We start from the raw sequence: 22,794 nt of genomic DNA on the forward strand, positions 1-22,794 counted from the left end.
GCTATATTTAAAAAAAAAAAATTCGAATTTAACTTAGACTATACTATTTATATATATACTTGTATGTCAATATTTGCAAATGATTTATTCAACTGGATTCTATATTACTAGGAAAAGAAGCTCGATTTACGATTTAACAATATTTTTGCAATAATTCTGAATTTACTGGGTTTGTTCAATTGTTTGAATTATTAAGATTACCGTTATTTCTCAATGTTTTTTTAACACTATAGAATTTTGTAACAAAATTAATTTCTTACAAACTTTTGGTAGTACCGTATAGCAAAGCATTAGCAATAACAACAACGCATTTTGTTGTTGTTTATTTCGGTATTCTCTAGTTCAGAATTTCACATTTCTCTTAATGCTTGTCATATGCACTTACATATTTGATTTATTTTACTTCATTTACTTTATTTTACCTACTTTCCCTTGTTTGTTTCATTCGCTGCATTTGCCACTAACACACTCTCGTCTCATAATCTATTCCCCTTCGAATACATATCAAAAAAGTTTGTTATATTTCTTTTATTTTAATTATTTGCGCGATATGCTATTTTTTTGTTCGCTAGCTACTTATTGCTGCCATTACGTAACCCTAATTAAATGTATTTATATGTAATATTTATATTTGAAAGCAAATTAATAAATTTTTGAAGCAAAATAAGTTTAGTCAAAATTTATATTATGACCAGGGTTGCAAATAAATGCATTAAAAAAATAATTGAATTAGATTTTTTTTTAATCCTGAAAATCTAATTAAAAATTGATTTTTAACATTTTACACATTCAACCGATTTATATTTTATCAATTTTTAATTCTGGATTTGGTATTAAAAATTAAATGTTCAGTTTATACCATTAAATTAAAAAATAAAATTTGGAATTCATAAATTTTAACCCCTGGTGAAAACAATATAATTACTACATGTGTTTTTAATAATGCATATTCACATATAGATGAATATATGTACACACAATTATCAATTTAAGCTTGCTTTTGAAATCTTTTATTCACCAGCACTTTTTTAAAAGATATCTGTTAAACCATTTAATAAATAAAAGAAAAACTTCATTGGCGTACATCAAAATCATACAAAATTTATTAATATACATGAACGCTTTATAATATTTGTTGTATTATCAAGATAAATTTATATTTGGTATTAAATTATAAATGTAGTTAATAGCCTTCCCATAAAATTCGATATTATATCCAATTAATATCTAAAACATTATAAATATAAAACAAAATTGCATACGTAATTTAAATTTTCTTTGCATATATTTTACAACTAAAAGTAATAAAAAATACTAAACGTAAATATCGTTTAAAAATAATACCAATTTCAATTGATATGCAATGGCACTATTGGAACTATTTAATCAATTCACTTTAGTTGAACTAAAATCAGCTAACTTAAATAAAAAAGAAAATAAAAAGAAAATAAAAAAACAGAATCAAAATCAAAATAAAGAAAAAATTAAAAAATAAATTAAAAATAAAATAAATTTAACAAAAAATTAATTTTAAAATATATATTTAAACAAAAAATGTTTATACAATATATAAAAAAAGTAAATAATAAAAAATATTAAAACAAAAATTTTTAAAATTATAAAAAAATTAAACTAAAAATAAAAAAAAAACATTTTTCAATTAAAAAATAATAATAATAAAGAAAAAACCTTAATACCGTACATGTATGGCCTATGCTGTGAAACCTAGACTTTTTTGCGCGTATACAATATTTAATTAAAGTTGCTAAAACAATTGTTCGCCATGCTGTGGCATAATGTGCATAATGCTGCATAATTTACATCAGAATTAACTGTTGTTTAGTTGTTTTGTGTCCAACTTTCGCTTTTGCGTAATAAATAAAAAATTTAAAACATTGTCAGTCTTTTATAAATATTTGTATGCATTTAGTAATTTCGCCTTTGTTGTTGGTATAGCAGTGTTTTTTTCTGTTTGACGCTCGCGCGGCACAGCACTTTTGCCAGCGTTTTTTGTGTTTTGCTTTTGTTTTGATTCTGCTTTAGACAGCATCTGAGATTGAAGCTATTAAACTTGTATGGACATTTCTAAATTTATATTACATCTACCTTTTTTGATGTTTACATAATTTTAAATTATCGTTTTGAATATAAAAAGCAATTGCTTATAAATTTAGGTGTGTAGAGTTTATAGTTTAGTGATACATAGTTATAATTTGTAAGTTAGCAGTAAAAAATATGTTATCTATGTACGAGTATGTATGTATATAAGGGAAATTATTATCGTATAAGTCTGCCGCAGTCCGCATGAGAGTAGCACGGACTTTTTGTATATGCACGTGTGAGGATATTCAGGCATAAAGTGTTTTTCGAAGCAACATTTTCGGTTATTTAGCAATATCCGTACAATTTGCAAAATATGTGCCCAAAAGTTTATAAATAACTGTACTTTTGCTCAATTTATGCTCGCCACTTTGCATCTTCTGTTTTGTTCAAATTATTGCACTTACTTAGCTAATAGTACAGCTTATTTGAGTGTAAATAGTACATGTTCGTAAGGTATTATGTATGGAAATATTGTAATTAATTTAACGTAAAAGTTGCAAAACCCATTTCAAAAACAAAAAAAAAACATTATAATTTCTAATACAGTTAGTAGGTATGTATATATGCGAAAAAGTAAATCAGTTTAGTTTAATTTAAATGTATATGGGATTCTCTTGTCCCGTGAGTAAACGGAACATTGAAGTAGGCATAGTCTTCATTAAGATCTGTTGGTGAAAGTATAGATAATTAATTATGTTAATTAAAATATGCATGTTCAACTTTTTTTACCTCGCCCACAGATGTAGCGAGTAGATTGACTATTTTTTCATGCGGCACTGCCACCACACTCTGATTGTTGATTTCTATTATGCGATGGCCAACGCGCACTCCTCCCCGTTCCGCAATGCCGCCACGCAGCAAGCTGCAAATCTGTCAAGTAAATAACAAAGCGATTAAAATATAATAGTTATTATATTATATTTTAATTTACTACGCACCACGCCATTCTGCACACTAAATCCCAGCTGATATTTAGTGTTTGGACGCTTGATTTTCACCTCAACTACCGGTGGACACGGCACCACAGTGAATTTGACCGCTGTCTGATTCTTTGCGTTGCGTATATAACTCTGGCATGTGGACAGCGGCAGGCCCACCAAGCTCATACCGTTAATGGCAATCAATTGATCACCAATATTTAATTGGCCACAACGCGCCGCAGCACCCGTTGACATTAGATTAGCTATCACTACGGTCGGTAGCATTGAGCCCCAACCGCTTTCCACAATCACCACACCGAGTATTTCACCTTTCACCTTTGGTACAACAACCTCTTTTTGCAATTCCTTTTTGGCGAATATTTCTAGTTCATCACCGAATATCTCCTGACTATTGAGCACCTCCTGATAATCCATCTCCTTCACAAAACTATGATCTTCAATGCCATTCGCTTTTAGGAATTCCATATAAGCCACCTGAAAGGCTTGACCAATTGATTGTGCAATAAATTGTGCCTCATCGCTTTCAAAAACATGACAAATCATTTTTGGTGTGCGATTATGTTTATTGCTACCGTTGCCAATATTGCAGCTGCTAATGCCATTGGCAGTGGTGCCGTTTCCAATGGCGCTGCCACAAGCACTAGTGTTTGCACCAGTACCGCAACCCGTGCCATTCTCTTGAGCATCTTTATTGCCATTACCACAGCCATTTGTGACATCCACATCGGAGCCACACGAGTCGGACGGCACAAACCGACGGCGCGCCATTAACACAACCAAATCACCGATATCTGCAATGTAGGATATTGTGCGCAAGGCATGATCCATCATAATCTCCTTGAGATCGGTATTAAGCACCATAATCTTTTCGGTTGATATGAATAGATCGACTTCTGTCGAGGGTTGGCTCTCGCCTTCTGGTGCCTGCAACACGGAATATATTTTAAATACCAAATTCAATAGCAAATAATTTACACTCAAAAACAATAATCCAAAACTAAGCATTAAGTTTGAGGTTATGTCTAGCAAAACACTTACCAAAGCCTACAGGGTTTCGCATTTAAAATTCGAGCAGCAATATAGGGCAAAAAATTTAATGATTATTTAACACAAGTATGTATGTTTGTTAGTCAGCTACTTCACAAGGTTTTTTCTTTACATGCAATAAACGCTATATTTTTGGTAGCCTACCTTAATACGCGATACAGCTTCTTCGGCCTGCATCATCCGCGTGGATTTCGTTGGTTGCCCCTCGCACACCAATTGCGTTGAGCCTAAATAGCGTGCGCGAAAAAGGACACCTTCAATTAGCACTGCAGGATCCAATAGTCCTGCGGAAAGAGTGAAACTTTTTGTTTATTGAATGACGCAGCATGCAGTAGCCGGGAGATCACAGAAAAAACAAGCTTTTACATTATATTTACAACTTTTCATTTTTCTAAGAACATTTTTTTAAACCTATTTTTTATACCCTGAACAGAGTATATTAAGTTTGCAACGAAGTTTGTAACACCCTTTTTGACCATGTCCTTCTGTCTGTATATATGCGAACTAGTCCCTCAGTTTTAGAAATATCGATCTGAAATTTTGTACACATCCTCTTGTTCTTAAGAAGCTGCTCATCTGTCGGAACCAACATCGGACCACTATAACATATATGTAGCTGCCATACAAACTGGCCGATCAAAATCAAATTTTTGTGTGGAAAACTTTTTATTTGACGAGATATTTTCACGAAATTTAGCATGAGTTATTACCCAAGGTAACGATCTCTGAAGAAATAGTTCGGATCGACGCACTATAGCATATAACTACCATACAAAACATAAATTCTTGTATGGAAAATTTTGTATTTGTGAAGGGTATTATAGCTTCGATTCAACCGAAGTTAACGTTTTTTCTTGTTATGCATTCATTCAGTTGAATATTTTGAATTTTAACAAATCAAAGTCAACACAAACTATTTACGAAATACTGAAAATGAAAATGTAACTGAAATATTAAACCAACGAGAAATTTACGCTTAACACGTCACTTAATTTAATTACATTTGACTTACATTGTATGTAAACACGAATATACACACACGCATTACGTTGTACATATGTATTTTTTTATGTTATTGTTTATGTATTTTCGTATCACGTTAGCGTGCAAAGACAATCAAAGAGACAAAGAGACGCCCACAAATAGAGATTATACACATAGCTATTGACAAACTTATCGGAATTGTTCGCTCAACTTACCCTCCTTATTACGTGTCTTCGCCTTCTTATCGCTATTCGTCGAATCTTTGAGCGATTTGATAGAACCCGTTGGACTTTTTGTATATTGCAGTTTTTCGGGTGAGGTGAGCGTAACATCCGCGCTGCTTACAATCTGACATTGTTCTGGCGAACTGGACGTTAACGCCGTGCCGATGCCTTGACGTATTGTAGCTGATGAGAAAGCTTGCGGTTTAATACTGACAGAATTTGTAGTGAGCATTGTTATGTCCGAAGTGCTAGGTGATTGGTCATTAGAATCGGTACCACCACCAATACGTGATGTTTTTGGCCAGATTGTCTGTTGGCAACGAAAACATATTATTAAACCATTGAAGTTATGACGTAATTACGTATAGTTAGATGAATTAAAATGAAAGTATAAAGCACCTTTTCATCGTAAAAACCTTGCTCATCAACACGCTGCTGCCCCAGCAATCTATCCGTCTCCAAATCTGTGTCCGGTTCTTCCTCCTCGCCCGCGGCTGTTCCGCCAGTATTCTCATCATTAGCAACACAGTTCAACTTATGCAAATGATGGCTTGCCATTCGATTGGCTGTCAATCCAGCATTCGTTGGTGATGTTTTACGCGGCACCCAAACCGGTGATTCGGGATCAGGCGGTAATACTTCATCACAGAATTTTAATTTTTCTGGTTGAGTTTTAGCCCGCTGCAGGGCCGAACGTATCTCCTTCATCGCCTCCTGTATATCAGCAGACTCACGTTGCTGTTTTGTGCGAACGCACTGTCGATATGCTACAGAAATTTGCGGTGGCGGTGGAGATTGTTGTGTGGCTATGAAGATTAAATGGAAATACGAAGTGAATACATACGAAAAACGAAAACAAAATCAAAGAATGAAAGTGTATATTATATATAAATATGAGCATTGCTATCATGCATATACAGTTGAATTGTATATACTTACTCATGGCAGGTGCGTAGACTGCATCGTAATTAGAATCGTTATGGCCCAGCTCATTCGATGTGTTTAAACAAATATCAGAATTGTTGTTGCAGCAACTGCTGTCGTTGTGCAATAGTTCATGACTGCATAACTGCTGATCTGGCTGATGTGTTTGCTGTTGTTGTTGTTTTTGTTGTTGTTGAATTATATTTTCAGGAACATCAATTAAATCACTTATTAAATTGCCATCCATCTGAACAGTATTCCCCAAACAGTTTGAAATGCAATTATCATGGCACTCGTGTGAGAAACTCGCGTTATACTCATTATTTTGCAGTATTGTAGGAGGCTTACATTGTTGTTGTACTTGATATTGATGCGTTTGTGTCTGCGTCGGGACATTCTCCGCACAGTTGCTGTCAAATATTTGTTTTTCATTCTCTACGGCGGTATTTACATTGTTTTCGGTATCGGAGGCATGGCCGCTCGATAAACCGTCCTCTAGTACCGGCATGCTAGTGTATAATTTACCATAGTCCGTAGGGCAATTGATGTCGTTTGACAAACTGTCGAGATCACCGCAATTTGAGTCGTAATCAGTGGTCTCAGGCGAAAGAGTAAAATTGCGCGAATGGCGACGTAGATTTGCTTCCAATTCTGTGTCGGCTAAATCTCCACTGCTTCGACTATTTGAATCTATGTACAACTCAATGTCATTGTTTTCATTATAAACCGACTCACAGGGCTGGAAGTTTGAAGGCCAGAGAGATTAATGAGATAAGTTAAACCAACATTAATATAAAACGTTTTCGCTGTGACAATGCTTGTTTTTTTACGACAGAATTGTAACTAGCAAATATTTAATATAAGTGATTTGAAATAACTTTAAGGGGCTAGAAGTAGTCAGAATTATAAACAAATCAATTTTTTTTTTTGCATTTTTTTAAAATATTATATCTGAGAAGTATTCTTCTAAAATAATTTACTGGCAAAAAAACATTATTTTAAATTGTAATTTTTTCATGTCTCTGAGTGCACCTAACCTCTTAAGCAAGCTTATTGCTCTTAGCAATTTACTTTTTACATTAGAAATTTTGTATATTTAAATATACAACGCCTTTTTATCATCGTAACAGATGCTTTTAGTTCAATATGACAAAAAATGTTAATGTTATATTTACGTCTAGACCATACTCACTTGCTTGCGGGGCGAACGGTTAATCATATTTAATTCCTCTTTGGGTATTCTAGCTAAGCGTTGTCCTATATACGCCTGTTCAATATGTTTACCCTCTTCCCGCTCACGTTCGCGCTCTTGTTCATACTCCATATGGGTATCCTGGTGAAAATAGACATAAGGAAACAAAGTGTACTTAATTTATTGTTGTGCAATTTCCATTGTTCAAAAATAACATACACAACTTCCCACGTCATCACCACTTTCAGTGTAGTCAGTAAGACGTTTTTCGTCTTCTGAATTCGCTTTAAAAAAATCTTCGAGCACTTTACGCGTTTCCGAACACTCATACAAGTAATCAAAAGCTGGTGTTTTAACTTCAGCCCCATCAATACCGGGTGTACTCCTTTCGCCAATGTCTATTAAATTGCTAACTGATTTATTATCACGGCAGTTATTCAGCCCAACTACTGGCGTTGGTGTAGTCGAGTAATAATGCTGTTGTTGTTGCTGTAAGATCCGTTGTGCACATTGTGTCGAACGTGAATTTATCTCCTGTTGCATTGTTTGTTGCATTGAAGCGTACTGCTGTGTACCTGCAATTGGTGACACGCGTTGTGGAAAACCTGGCGGACGTTTGGGTAGGGAACAAGTGCCTGCCAGCTTGGTACTGCCTAGTGATTGATTACCAAACCGACGTGGGGAACCTTCATACTCGGCAATTGGTAGTTGACCTATCATTTTCGTGACTTTCAGAATATCTTCATTACTGTGTTGATGATGCACTGATGTGTAACATTCTGGCACACTGTTCGTATGTTGCATTGAGCTATTAATGGCATTCGAAAACCCGGAAGTATTGGTTTTATTCATCCAATTAGTGTCAATATCATCAAATACCACTATTTCACCATCGCGCAAGCATTGGGCACCAACTTTACCGACATCTGTAGGTGATCCACCTGGGCTGGCGAGACCCTGCAATTAAAAAAATATATTAGTTTTAAACTGTTGTTGATGTGTAACAATTCTCACATACTTGTGGCATTACATTCTGTTGTTCAAATTGACTACCGGGGCTACGGCCTACTCTTATCTGATGGTGATGTTGCCGATGCTGATGATGCAGTGCATATTGCACATCCGTATTCAAGTCAGGAGAATTAAGCACAGTGCTAGCTGGTGTAACATTTGGACTTCGCGAGCGCATTTCCCACACGTAGCGCTCTTGAGGTTTTTCACTGAATTTGACAACAATTCCTCCGGGCTGTGCAAACATTTCGCTATTTAAATTCGAGTCACTATTAACATCTGTTGCTCCGCTGGCACGCCCGATTCTTCCCATAGAACCCATTGCGTTACTTAAATTGGCATTTAAATTGTTGACGGCCACATTAGAATTTGTCATATGAGCTCCCGATGATGAACCCATTGTACTCGCAATTTGAGTCGTGTGAAATGTGTCGCGTCCATTATTGGAGGGCTCCAATTCGCTACTTTCGGAGTTCATCGTTAGTTTGTTTTATAAAAAAAAAATTATTTTTTGTTTGCATTTACATTTATTTTCTTTGTTTATTGCCGTTGCGCTTGGCGTTGGCTTGATGTAGCTTTTCAAAAGCAGCGAAACTGAGTGTATCGGTTATTTGAACTTATTCGACGGATATATCAGTATTTTATTGTCCTACCATTTAGTTAAAATTATGTTGGTTTATTTGCTTTATCTCGAAAGGTTTCTTTTTGGGATAGCAAGCATTTTGGTGTGAATCTACATCATCTAATAAAACAAAGCAAATGTAATTTCAATGTTTTGAAAAGTTCATTGACATCATAACTTATGAAAATTTCACTATACCTATTTATTACAAAATAGATCTAATTGGTATCATGCTTTAAAATATATATATATATTTTTTTTTTGTGATCAAATTAAAAAAATATATATCTCCTTCGTTGTGATTATGCGGTGAGAAGATTATGGCTTACATATAACCAACGGAACATTGACATCCAGTTCATTCCTTCCTTCTTCCAATTCACAATTAATCTATTATTTATACACTTGGCTTCAAAAATCTAAAGTATTAAACTTCCTAAATAGTCTGCGCCGGAGCATAAAAAACAATCCATTCATAAAGAAGTATATGCAGACTCAGTCACTTATTGTGCTTAAATGACACATTTAACGAACCCAGCATCCCAACCCTAAAATTTATAAAAAAAAAAAAAAACACACTGACACTATGACGAATTGTTTGAATAATTTTCCACAAATATTTCTACGTTGTGTTATTTTCGTTTGCATGAAAGTGATTAACATATTGTTGATTAGCTCCCAATGTAGCAACACCTCCTAAAACCATTACACAGGTGCTTTTCGTATATCGGATGTCGACTTGCTCGCTAATAGCTGGTGTGAAGGCAACGGTGATCCTTCAATTTGTGCTGCATTAAATATTTATAAATTCACTGAACCACTTGTACGTATGGGTATTTAAGCATAAACAAATCATATTTCAGATTGAAATCATCCGCGAAATTCTTGATATTTTTCAAAACTGGCTGCATTAACCGAACATAAGAAAATCAATAAATTGAAAACGTCTGCGAAATATGTATGTATATAATTATGCCCCTTCCTTGGTCGTTGTCAAAGCTACAACGAAAGATAAGGGACTAGAAATTACCTACTTTTACATATTTTTTGTATCATTTATTTGCTTCACAATTTTTCCTTATTTTGATTAAAAAACTCTTTATTTATTGCACATAAACCTTCACTACCAAAAATTTTTTCTTTAACCAGCAGCTATTTTTTCGATTACCTATGTTTCCAATTACATTTCAGCTGCTTCGCACTTTAGACCTTGCCACATAAAACGAAAAGGGATTAGCAAAGAACTTCTTTAAAATGCATGCATGTATATGAAAAGACCTTATGAAAGTAATTTGATACAATGCTATAAAAACCATATCATGAAAATACCTTATGAAAGTAATTTGTTACAATACTATAAAAACCAATATTAATGTTTTCCACATCCTATAGCAATTAAATTTTTTTAAAACTGTTATAAATCACACAAATTCTAGCTTCAAACCAAGTTATTAGTCTGTTGCCAAACTTGAAGTTTGGTGTCATTTTTAAATTTGCATTTTTGCTCAGTTGTCAAAATTGGAATCAGCTGTGACGCCTTCAAACTGAATTTACACATTGTTAGATTGATATATTAACATAATTTATATTGATTTAAAAAGTGCTAGAAACACTCAATAATGGCAGCAGAATCAGCAGTGTTAAACACAGCAGAGCGTTTAAAGTTAGGACCACGAGAGGGTGTGACATACCCTTTAGTAGTGCAATATTGTGGTAACTGCACAATGCCACTGGAAGTAAGTCGAAAAAATATATAACTATAAAATGTATTTAATTTGTTATTATATCCATAAGTACTGTGAATACTATCCCGAATTCGAAAAGTGCCGTGCTTGGCTTGAAAAACATCTTCCAAGCGAGTTCGAACAAATGAAAATTAAAGATGAAGCGTCCGGTGCTGATGGTACAGATGACGACAAGAAACGACAAAAGCGAGGAGGTAAGGGAATGATGAAGATAAAAAAAAAGGAAGATGTGCCAAAGAAAATTACAGTCTCAAGAGCTCCGCGTGGCAAGAAGAAGTCCGTTACTGTCGTGACCGGGTTAAATACTTTCGGTAAATGGATAGATTTCTGGTTTCTTATAATTTCCATATGGATAATTAAGTATCACTTTATTCATCCTTGATAGAAATTGACCTGAAAGTTGCAGCAAAGTTCTTTGGTACAAAATTCGCATGCGGCTCATCTGTTACAGGTGACGATGAAATTGTTATTCAAGGCGATGTAAAAGACGATCTTTTCGACGTAATACCTGAGAAGTGGCCCGAGATTGATGAAGATTATATTGATGATTTAGGCGACCAGAAACGTTAAGTTATAATGTTTTGTCTGCGTTTTTATGCATTTCTAACTACAAATAAAACTTATGTCAACTTTGTACAAAATAATTGGCTTTATTTTCATACTAATTATTTTCGGTCGGATTGTTAGGAAAATGTTTAGCAACAATTTGCAGAATTTCATTCACTTGCTCTTCGGACAAACGTTCTTCGCTGTCCTCAATAAGCTGAATATTGAAAAATATTAGGATAATGTTGTGCCGGTAAAACAAGTATTTACCAATTGAATATGTAGAGCACTCGTAGGGGGATCGTTGACCATCATTAAGCATTCTGTCGTTGTTAATTTGCAGCTTAAGTTTTTTACTTCTGTTAAAAATGAATGAATGCTTTCACGAGATTCTTGTCTACATGGCGAATCCTCTAAATATTGCAAAGTCTACAAAATATAGTTTTTTACATAAAAAATAGTTGGATATGAATTTCCATACTTCATATGTGATTGTTGCCAGGTTTCGTAGCCCATATTTTTTCTTAGTATCCTTAAGTGTTTTCAAGGACTCCATCACTTCGTAATTGGATAACACTGAAAAACAGGGATTTACACTGCGAACGATGAGATATGAGATGAGGGCATAAACTATGTTTTGCAAAAAATACTCACATTTCCATTTTGTTTTAAATAAGTGTGCTTTCAATCAAGATATATTTATTTTATATTGTAAATGCCTCTTTAATTTCCTACAATTTACTTATTTTCACTCGACTGCGAATTTGTTGTTTGTTTTTACAGAATTACATTTCTATTTGACATTTCGATATTTCTTCGAGTACTGTTCTCATTTTACTTTAACGTTTTCATGCTGGTTTTTAAATTCATAACACTGCATTTCCATATAACAAAAACTATCGCCAGTCAAGTGTCCAACTTATTTCCATTGTGATTGGCAATATTTTTGTGTGAGCCTTTTTATCAAAATCATTTGGGAAATAACGTCGGGCAGGCGTGTTCGAGCTATGGACGCACATGCTGAGCTCTTGACATATGTATTTTCGGGAATATAATAATCATTGCAATTTATACAACCAAAATTAAAACATTAGGCATTCAAATACTTTCCCGAAACAATTGTCGATTCCTTTTACCAATACCTTTTCGTTATAAACGAATAAACGAAACGAGCTTGCAAATTTCTTTGAGTTGTTTTGAGGATTAAAGTTTATGCTATAACTTGCCTTTCATTTTCGTAATGAAAAATTTTAAACGTTAAATTTCTACTTAGCACGAGAACACAGATGACATACTTATGAATTTACACTCTGCATGTTAATAGTCAGAAAAATCAAGTGGCAAGACTAACATTTATTTTGCCGGTTTGACATTTCATTCTTTCCATTTGTTCTTCAATAATTTCAAAAACAGACGAATTAAGGTTGAAAACAATAACAGTTATAAATTTGATCGTATGAATTACATTTTGTTAATTTTGGTAAATTTTTTGTTGGCTTCAATGTTGATTAAAGATAAAATATTACCCGTAAGTTATTAGCCATCGTTTTTTGAAATCGTATATTCTTATATTTTGTCTTCTAATAGGTCGGCAGGAGTCGTAAAAGAGTGAGGATCCGTCGGCTGGCCAGTAGTCCTGGAAGAGATGAAAAACGTAATACGAAACAAGAGTCCAAAACTCGGATTTTCTTACAAATTTTTTTTAGTATTTTATTCTTGTTGGCAGCAGCCCTTATATTAGGACTTCATCTCACACGCAATAATGCGAAGCAAACTACTCTTTTGCAAGATTTTCTGAATAGTTATCGACGACAATACCATCAAATTGTTCATGGGAAACCACACTATTGTGAGTCATTATTAGATGTTCAATCCATGATGTTAAGAATGCGTGATTATAGAATTTTGCATCAAGAAGAAGCTTTACACCGATTGGAAAGAACTTTGAGGAATCAAACACAGTTTCACCCTATTGCAATAGTGGGACCCTCGGGTGTTGGAAAAACCATGACAGCAAATGCTTTAGCGGCGAATTTTCCATGGAATGAAAATGTGTGGACATACTCTTGGAATACACATGTTGAAAACGAAGTACAGAAATTTCGCATGTTACGACTTTATGTAGAACAGTTTTCTGATTGTGGCCGTAATTTATTAATAGTTGATAACCTTTCGCCATGTGATGACGCAGTAGTCCCGCTGTTAAATCAAATGATAGCTTCTCAAGAAAAGGCAAGTAATAACCGCGTCATCGTGATTTATATATTTAATTTAAACGCAATGCTGGATTTAAATTCGTATCAGCAACAAGAGAGAACATTGCAGCATTTACCTAATACAACCATAATAAATTTCAAGAGATTAAATGAAAGAGATTTGAGAGACTGTATATACCGCGAAATGCATACTGAAAATCTAACTATCACTAAAGATAACTTTGACGAAATTTTTAGGACAATTGATGTAGCAACCTCTGGATGCAAGAAAGTGAAAGCAAAAGTACTAGTTTATGGCCATTCCTTTGAGGAAAATGGAACAGCTCATGAACAGTGAAGCTAAGTTACCAAAGATTTTATCCAATTATAAAAGGACTGCATTACTTTATAAATAAAATTTCAATTATATAGGTTATTATAATATGAGGCTTTTACAAAATTGTTTGTAATTTTGACCAAAAATTGTATTATTGCGACTGTTTATTTTTGTGTTAAAATTAAAAAGAGAAAAAATATACTCAACTAGTTAGGATAAATGAAACCGTTTTTTTCCTATTTGTATGCTCTAAACAGGGATATAAAAATTGCCACATAGTTTGTAACACCCAGAAAGGAATCATCGGATACCCTATAAACTATATACCATATATCTAAGGATTATTGCCCAAGGCAACGATACAATCTCCGAACAAATTGTTCAGCATATACCTGCAATGCAATCTGAAAGATCAAAATCAAATTCTTGCATGGAAACTATTATTTGTGAAGAGTGTTATAGCTTCCCTGAATCTGAAGTTTGGTTGGAAGAGTATGATTGTAACACTTGAAAACGCATAAAAATTGAATTTTGTACAGAGAATTGATAGGATGAATGAAAACATTTCCTGAATTCTTTTCGATCAAACAAATTGTCGAAATGTTTGAAAACTATTACCTTGAAATTATTGAAATCGTACCCAAAATCAATTTGGATGTAATTATTTTTCTTGTTGTAGCGGAATATCTAGACCCTCTTTGGAAGAAAGCGCAAAATTAACTGTGGCCAAAGCCCCCTAACGGATGTCCAGGAACTGAAGGTCTATGGACAAGGGTTTTAGGTGGGTTAGGACATAAGATTTGTATCTCAGGGTAGGAGTTTAGCCTACTCCAGTGTCCAGAACGAACTTACACAAGTGTCACTCCGGTTGCCCACGGCAACTTGATAAGTTTATCCCGCTTGAAGTTTTTTAGCGAAACATCTTAGCAGAATCTGCCTGGGGAGGAATTCGTTGTGTTGCTTAATCGAGAGTATATAGGCCTCACTCATTTACACAGTTTCACGTTTGGAGCCATCACGAGAAATACTGTAATTGTCCCGAGTGCAGTGTTCTGCCAAGTCTCCATCTTCCATGACTGCGTCCTGCTCCATATTGGAGCGACGTAGTTTATGACCGTCATATCGATTGCCTTTTAAGTTAGCAACAACGTTTCATTGTTTATTGCCCAGGTGCTGCCGGTCGTCAGTATGCAGAGTGTAAAAGTACAGGCAGTCGAAATGAATATAGTGGCAGGGGAGAGTGGTAAGCGCCTAACAATAAAAAAGCGAGAATGGTTGTTCACTTTGTCTCCAAAAAGGATTTTACCTCGTTGATCACATCTTATACCTATGGTGCGAACTCTTTTGACATTTTGCGCAGACGCCGGGTAAGGGTGTGGTATAAATTGCTAAATAAAATAACGCGCCCACTTTTTCGGGTCCAAGGAGGTATGACCAACGAACTGAATTTCGGCGGAGAGTTTGCAAGACTCCAAGTGCTCCATCCATTTCGTCCGTTTATGGTGATTTACTAATTGTCGAATCTTCAAATTTAGATCCCTTGTGCGCAAATTAGAGGGATCGGCATGTTGTAAGTTGTTGTTGTTGTTGTTATAACGATTATCTAATCCCCGTTTGGGTGATAAATTCTAGATTCGTTGTCGTCGAGGTCATCTAACGGAAGGCCCAGGAAACGAGCTGTTTCGACGGGGTCGGACCATAGGGAAAGGGGTGTTAGATGAGTGGGGTTTGTAGGGCATGCAAAGAGGTGGTTAGTGTCATGCGGAGACTCATTGCATGCAGGACATGTGTTTAGTATGTCGGGGTCTATTCTGGATAGGTAGGAGTTTAACCTGCTACAGTATCCAGAACGAAGTTGCGCGAGGGTCACTCTAGATTCGCGAGGCAACTCGAGCTCTGTGTCTGCAATGGGTGGTGGTTTGACTCGTATAACGCCATTCACTGAAAGGGAGTCGGTGAAGGTGTTAATGGCTCCACTGTGAATGGCGGTCAGTGCTTGTCTGAAGTTAGTTGCGTCCGAAGTCTGGTCGACGTGCTGTCTGATGTCGTCGACGTAGTCAAGGAAGGACCTCTTGATGTTCCTAGGAGGCTGCTCCGCTGCAAGCAGGCGTCTGCAGGGGTGGTTTCTGCGAAAACATCCCAGCAGAAACTGCTTGGAGAGGAGCTCATTATGTTCCTTAACCGGAAGCATACGGGCCTCGCTGTGTAGGTGTTCGATTGGGGACATCAAGAGGCACCCCGTGATAGTCCGGAGTGCAGTGTTCTGACAAGTCTGGAGCTTCTTATTCTGCGTGTCACTACATCCAGGCGACCATATTGCGGCTGCATAATTGAGGACCGGCCGGCCGATTGCCTTGTATGTTGCCAACAACGTTTCTTTGTCCTTTCCCCATGAGCTGCCGGCAAGCGACTTGAGGATTTTGTTGCGGCTCTGTACTTTGGCAGTTATCGCGGTCGTGTGAGGAGTGAAAGAGCACAGACTGTCCAAAGTGACGCCTAAAATTTTAGGGTTATTTACTGTCGGAATTTTTGTGCCATCGACTGAAATGTTCAGGTCCAGTCTGTACTCCTTCGTCCAATTGGTGAAGATGGTCGCTGTGGATTTAGTGGGGGAGAGTGTTAAGTTCCTTGCAGAAAAGAAGCGAGAAAGATCGGAGAGGTAGCCGTTTACTTTTGAACACATGCCATCGATTCCATTGCCCGACGTCAATATCGTACAGTCATCTGCGTACGAGGTCATTGAAATTCCCGCTGGTGGCTGGGGGAGTTTCGAAATGTAGAAATTAAACAGTAGCGGGGAGAGGACACCGCCCTGCGGAACCCCCTGTTTAATTTTCCTGAGTTTGGAGTTTTGACCTCGAAATAGTACGGATGAGTGTCGACCGCTCAGGTAGTTCATGGTCCACCGCTTCAACCCTGGAGGGAGCGTTGATTGTTCCAGGTCCTCAAGTAGCGTTGCGTGATTGACTGTGTCAAAAGCTTTTGACAAGTCCAACGCTACGAGGATCGTCCTCTCGCAGGGTGGCTTCTAGTTCAGGCCATGAACTATCTGGGCGTTTATGACGCTAAGTGCGGTGGTGTTGTAAGTTGTCGTGCTCATATGCTAAGATTTTTAGTTAGAGTTAGCATAGGTATAGGTTATGTTATTGTCAAACCACATCATACTTCTGGTTGAGGCTTCGTCATTCATTGTCAGAATGTAAAATGTACCTTCGGTCAATATCTCCTTCAATAAAACGATATTACACAGTAGTTATTAGTATAGTAGTTGAAAATTTGGATTGATTAGCAAACCGTTATTGTTTCACCCCACTTTAGGACTTGTTTACAAACATTAGCACGCAAGGAATTCAAAGTGTTTACTATTAATAATTAATTCATTGCGACATTTATTTGTATGAGTAAGTAAGGTTCAGGTTCAGAGGTATTTTTGATGAATACAACAACACTAAATTCTGCATAGTAAAGTTAGTACAGGCTACTAAACTTTTAAATGCAACTGAACGAGCGCAGGTGTCGAGTACCGTTATTTTACCAAACAAAAAAATCGCTCACTATAAAAATCCTGCTTCCATAGGATAGCACATTATTTGAAAAATGTTCGCTTTGGTAAAAGGTCGTGGTCGCAGCGTGTTCGCCTCTCGCGATGCAGTTATTTATCTTTTTAACACATTTCGATTTGTGGGTCTGAGTCCACCGCCTCGCTGCCGTTTACTGTACTACTGCTATAGCAGTATTATAACGCTTTTTGTCGTCTTACTTTCGCCGTTCATCTTCAATATTGGGTGGATACGTGATAGAAATATCTTATCGGTAATGGAAATCCTAAATTGCGTCCAAGCGGCCCTCAACGTCATCGGCGTGCCAATTAAGAGTATCACACTGGCTTTGTCATTGGATCGTTTACGCAGTGTTGAACCTCTATTGTCGAAGTTAGATTCACGCTACACCGAACCCGAGGATTTGGCTAAGATACGAAGCTGTGCAATCACTGGCAATCGCATTCTATTCGGCTACATTATCTCATATATGATGTACGAAACATTGACGGTGGTTTCGGCATTGTTGGGTGGCCATGCGCCGCTAACCTTGTATATTCCATATGTGGATTGGCATCGCTCAGGCTGGGAGTATTGGTTGCAAGTTAGCTTCGATGGCGCTATGCTCTTCTTTCTACTATTCCATCAAATACTTAATGACTCATATCCAGCTGTATATATTTATATTATACGTACACAAGTACAATTGTTGGCGAATCGCGTCAAGCGCTTGGGTACTGCAAATAAAAGCCAGGAGGAGACATATCTTGAGTTGCAGGATTGCATTATAACACATCAGGAGATATTAAGGTTTTTAGCATAGAGTAAATACTAATTGACATAAGCGGTTCCAAATATTACTTCTCTTAATCGCAGATTGGTGAGCGTCGTGGAACCGGTTATATCTTTAACGCTGTTTGTCCAGTTCTTCATCGCTGCAGCTATCTTAGGCACGACCATGATAAATATCTTCATTTTTGCTGATTTTGCTACAAGAATTGCCTCGGTTACTTATATGTTTTGTGTACTGCTGCAAACGTCTCCCACTTGCTACTACGCTACTCATTTGCAGTCGGATTGCCAGCAGCTTTCTATGTCGATTTTTCACTGTAATTGGCTTGCGCAAGGCAAACGCTTCAACGCATTGTTGCTATATTTCTTACATCGCTCACAGGCGGATATACCGTTGTTCGCTTTGAAGTTAGTGCCAATTAATTTGTCTACAAGTGTGTCAGTAAGTTAGAAGCAATGTTGTATGTAGATTTGCATAGAAAGTCTTTTGAAAATACATGTCTTTTTCACACTTTCAGATTGCAAAGTTCTCATTCACTCTTTATACATTTATCCAAAAAATGGGAGTGGGCAAGAATCTGAAGTAACAAAAGACGAGACATAATGTCTAAGCTACCTCCACCATTGCACTTTGTTGACTAAAACTGTAAATGTAATTTATAGTGCACTTCAGACGTACTTCAATTAGTTATTTCATAACTGCGATTAATTTTATTCCGTCCAAAGTCCGCAAAAGCTTAAGATACTATGACACCTTATTTTAATAAATTTGGAAACAAACATATTTTTGAGATCGAAGGCAGAAAGAGGCGCTGGGAGCCACGCTAGTGACACGTAACATTCATTCGATTGTGAGCTCACAAGACACTCATTTTGCATTGCATTACCTACCCAAAAATTATGTCAAACACCTCCCAAAATTATTTTGTGCTTTTTTTAATCAAACAATATGTAGTAGTTCAACAACCGTTTTCAAAGATTTTTCAAAACGTCGTCAATTCAAATCATACAAGTATATCTCATGAAACAGCTAACTAGCACCCTCTCATAGAACCGATACGCAATTGTAAGTGCATATATATGATATATTAATGTTTCCTTATAATCCTTTCAGGTTCTTTCCTATAGAAACACCTTTTATATGCTTTAGCGCATGGTAAACAATTCTTCGGTAGAGATCTGTGTAATGTATAGTAATTTAATCTACCTTACATTTGTTCAAATATTTTAACGACTTCAGCAAATTCCAAAGCATTAATCAAAGTATACGCGACATAAACGATTTTTGGATCGCACATCACCACCAAACTTTCGTGTTGAATCGCACATTTAACCATCTATACGTACCACTATGATATTATATTTTCTATCAGCCAAGAGATTTCGGTTGTATTTATTTTAATCGAAATTAGGAAATTATTCCCCGATACCTCGTATGTTTATAACATTATTCGCCAAACAATTGGGAAACACCGAAGTTTTGCACTTTACTTTACTTATTTTTTTCAAGGATATAATATAAATCCAAATGTTCGACTTTTTTGTGGTATATTGGACGACATATACATTTACTTACTTATATAACGAGTGCGTCAATCTTGCTTGAGCACGGGAATAATTTCGACATCACTAATAGAGTTGGTGAGACATACTTTGGAAACCTCAATAGAGAAAATTTTTCGCAGCAACGCAGTCAAACAGTCGGTCGATCGATCAGCAGGGTGAGTGCAGTTCCTCCGCACGGAAGTGAAACTTCATGATGGAAAATTGGACACATGAAAGTATTGAAATCAATGTTGTTATAATGCAACATTTTTGGCAAATACAAATTTGTATTTTATTTTCGACAACCAAATTTTTTCAATTTATTTCTCACTTTCAGCGGGCGCTGTATTCATATTAATAATATTTACAGGTGGATTATGATAGCTAAACTAAGATATGAAATGTTTAATTTCTATTTTATTAATTTTTTTTGTCGAAAACTGCATCAATAGTATTCTACGCGTACTCCAATAACATCGTCCAGAGCTTGTGAACCTAAATTCGATAATGGCAATAAAGCTTTTCCGATGATTAATATGATATCGCTCATTGAAGCATTTGGTGATAGATAATTAATTTCTTACTTTTGTTATCGTTGGAGTTGATTTTGCACTCTACTGCACATAAGTCCCCAATTCTTGCTGATGTTGATACCGTGACATCAAATTACACTTGAGTAAGGAGTTTTCATTCGCAAATGATTAGGAACAACGTAATATCTGTCCTTTTTATTACGAAAGATGGCAAAATCTGAATTTTAAATTTCGTTACGTTGAAATCTTACAACAAATTCAAAATTTAAAATCAATACATTTGGTATTCTGCACTAATTTCTTTAGTTGAACAAATCCGCCAACTTCTTCCAAAACCACACAAATTGTACAGGATTTTCCAATAAAATTTATATGATTAAAAAAAAGCCCCCACTAAAATTGTAAAGGAAATTCAAATGCTTTTTATTTAATGTAAAGTACAATCCATACAATTGAGTTCTGAATATAACATTATTGAAATGGTCTCCACGACTTCTTTCTCAAATCGTATGGCGAGAATAGCACGTTCAATATTGATTTCAAATAACCCCACAAGAAGTAGTCTAATGGTGTTAAATCACAACTTTTTGGAAGCCATTTCATGTCACAATTTCTTGAAATTGCAATTAGAGAACGATTATTTTGATAATAAAACTGAATAATTTGAAAATATTACTGAACACAGTGAAAAAAACAAATTACAAATCATAACATAGTAAACGACGCTAAGAAATCATATCACCCCTATTGGAAAACCCGATATTTTTAAATCGGGTTGGCCCAAACGCCATTAAGCATAAGCCTCAATCCGGTGTATGCTTTTTTCAGCACACAAGCAGACTCTTATGCTGTAAAGTAGTTGAGAATTCCACAATAAAAATATATTAATAGAATAGCGGAACGAAAAATTTGGTGGTGATTTGGAATTTCTTGCTCTGCTGCGCTAAACGCGGATTAAGTATTACTTCATGGGAAAGAAAAGGACATTTAAGTCTTCTCTACGCTACAGACTGACTGACTCCTAATATGTTGTAAGTACAATATTTTAGTTTTGTTATTATTAGAGCTGACGCTTCGCTGACTAGTTTCCATTTATCAGAGGACTGACACATATGTGCTGTCAAAGTTTTCATCGTTAGACTACCGCCGAGTGTATTGTGAATGTCTGGTATCAGTCTTTTTTGAGCCATATTGTTAAGCTCTTGGTTCTCTCCTCTTTTTTTACTTCTGAAGACGGCACTGAAATTCATCCCCCTGGATGTCGATAGGCGGCATGCTGGCTAATACTTCAGCAGCATTATGTGATATCGTTCGGAAAGCACTTATTATTTTATGTCTAGCGCTTGTATCCATATTGGTGCTGCATATAATATCACGGTACTCATTGCTTTTGCTATTAAAAACCGCCGGCTGGAATGTACGCAGCCTCTATTAGCCATCATTCGATAGAGCATTATAAATTTTGTTTGCTTTACCGGTGTTCCTTAAATTTTAATTTGGAGTGTAGTATTACTCCCAGATACTTCAACTGCGGCTGTGACGTAATCTCGCACTCCCCTATGGTGAGTAATAACCTTTCTTCAACCTTCTTTGTGCTTATGAGCAAGACTTACATTTTTATATTTGCCCACTTTGCGAAGTTGAAGACATTCTTCACGTCCAGAGTAATACTTTCCCGGGAGAACAAAACTTCAGAAATTATAGTCAAATGAACGCTATTTGTGTAGATGTCTGACACCTTCCACTTAATACGCTCCGCTATAATTATTGGCGATTTGTCTCTGGTCTCAAGGACAGTTCCAGGGGAAAGTCTTCAAAATCTTTAATTAATGCGCGGGGACGGGCAACGTAGCTTACAAAATATATGCCTTGTATTTTTGGTACATGTGAAACCATTGTGAGCTTGCCTGGAATGCAACATAAAAGGTTTCCCTTTGCAAGATCATATTGCTGCTGTGATATCAACAATCTTAAGTGATATCAATATTTTTTTCTAAAATCGTTTGTTTGAGCAGGTCTTGTACATCTTGAAGCGTTTGTGCATATCTTTGCAACATGCCATCCAGTTCCACAACGCGTACAAAGAGACGACCTGTTAGTCGGGTTGCAACATTTTCATACCATATGTCCCAGGTTGAAACGAATATTCCCGGAAGAGACAAATCAACTACCCTATCCTAACTTTGCCCAGTTTTAGTGCAGCCTTGGAATCCTGAGCGCGCAGGCATACAATAGCTATTTGTGTGTCATTACAGTTTTTTTTCATACTTTTGACGCTTGTTTTCACTCCTTTTGTAGTGCTTCGCAGATTTCTTCAGGAGTTGTCTCCTTTCACAATTTTCCGTACGCATATATGCACTATGTTGATCCCTAGGATTTTCCTTTATTATTCTCGTGGACTCACTGGTTGTTGGTTGCATTTTTATACTTTCGCAACCTGTTGCTACAGAGTATAATAGTTTTGTTCACCTAACGGTTGTTTGTATCACCTAAAACTAATTGAGTAAGATATAG

The 22,794-nt window shown here is 36.0% G+C and overlaps 5 protein-coding genes and 1 pseudogene across 8 annotated transcripts; 4 read left to right on the plus strand and 2 right to left on the minus strand.

Annotated features, from left to right (window-relative positions):
• Positions 1-1,071: 1,071 nt before the first annotated feature.
• X11L lies at positions 1,072-10,218 on the minus strand. Of its 3 annotated transcripts, XM_070110707.1 has the most exons (12): positions 10,083-10,218; positions 8,952-9,168; positions 8,434-8,887; positions 7,635-8,372; positions 7,416-7,556; positions 6,239-6,962; positions 5,699-6,105; positions 5,291-5,609; positions 4,236-4,375; positions 3,042-3,968; positions 2,833-2,973; positions 1,072-2,768 (listed from the first exon to the last, which is right to left on the minus strand). In XM_070110707.1, exons 3-12 carry the CDS (start codon positions 8,824-8,826, stop codon positions 2,697-2,699), a joined length of 4,002 nt encoding a protein of 1,333 aa, XP_069966808.1. In that variant the 5' UTR covers positions 8,827-8,887; positions 8,952-9,168; positions 10,083-10,218; the 3' UTR covers positions 1,072-2,696. The 3 variants fall into 3 exon arrangements, with proteins under 3 accessions (XP_069966808.1, XP_069966807.1, XP_014095887.2); XM_070110706.1 differs by having other exon boundaries at positions 4,236-4,357; positions 8,434-9,168; XM_014240412.3 differs by having other exon boundaries at positions 8,434-9,168.
• A 328-nt stretch (positions 10,219-10,546) lies between these two features.
• On the minus strand, positions 10,547-12,523 carry Polr3I (RNA polymerase III subunit I). The gene is made up of 5 exons (XM_014240406.3): positions 11,994-12,523; positions 11,821-11,935; positions 11,610-11,768; positions 11,456-11,556; positions 10,547-11,400 (listed from the first exon to the last, which is right to left on the minus strand). The coding sequence occupies exons 1-5, from the start codon at positions 11,999-12,001 to the stop codon at positions 11,397-11,399; spliced, it is 387 nt and encodes a 128-aa protein (XP_014095881.1). The 5' UTR covers positions 12,002-12,523; the 3' UTR covers positions 10,547-11,396.
• DENR (density-regulated protein) lies at positions 10,643-11,437 on the plus strand. 2 transcript variants are annotated; one of them, XM_036371791.2, is made up of 3 exons: positions 10,643-10,784; positions 10,843-11,104; positions 11,155-11,437. In XM_036371791.2, exons 1-3 carry the CDS (start codon positions 10,668-10,670, stop codon positions 11,361-11,363), a joined length of 588 nt encoding a protein of 195 aa, XP_036227684.2. In that variant the 5' UTR covers positions 10,643-10,667; the 3' UTR covers positions 11,364-11,437. The 2 variants fall into 2 exon arrangements, with proteins under 2 accessions (XP_036227684.2, XP_014095880.2); XM_014240405.3 differs by having other exon boundaries at positions 11,179-11,437.
• A 194-nt stretch (positions 12,524-12,717) lies between the features above and the next one.
• LOC106621515 (uncharacterized) lies at positions 12,718-14,096 on the plus strand. Its single transcript, XM_014240410.3, has 2 exons — positions 12,718-12,867; positions 12,927-14,096. The coding sequence occupies exons 1-2, from the start codon at positions 12,796-12,798 to the stop codon at positions 13,890-13,892; spliced, it is 1,038 nt and encodes a 345-aa protein (XP_014095885.2). The 5' UTR covers positions 12,718-12,795; the 3' UTR covers positions 13,893-14,096.
• A 3,366-nt stretch (positions 14,097-17,462) lies between these two features.
• Positions 17,463-18,233, plus strand: LOC138857512 (odorant receptor 7a-like). Its single transcript, XM_070110284.1, has one exon. The coding sequence runs from the start codon at positions 17,469-17,471 to the stop codon at positions 18,231-18,233; it is 765 nt and encodes a 254-aa protein (XP_069966385.1). The 5' UTR covers positions 17,463-17,468.
• Positions 18,234-18,275: 42 nt separating this feature from the next.
• On the plus strand, positions 18,276-19,262 carry LOC106621513 (odorant receptor 7a-like; annotated as a pseudogene).
• Positions 19,263-22,794: the final 3,532 nt, after the last annotated feature.

The sequence above is a fragment of the Bactrocera oleae genome, chromosome 5, assembly GCF_042242935.1.
Source record: "Bactrocera oleae isolate idBacOlea1 chromosome 5, idBacOlea1, whole genome shotgun sequence".
NCBI classification, from domain to species: Eukaryota; Metazoa; Arthropoda; class Insecta; order Diptera; family Tephritidae; genus Bactrocera; species Bactrocera oleae.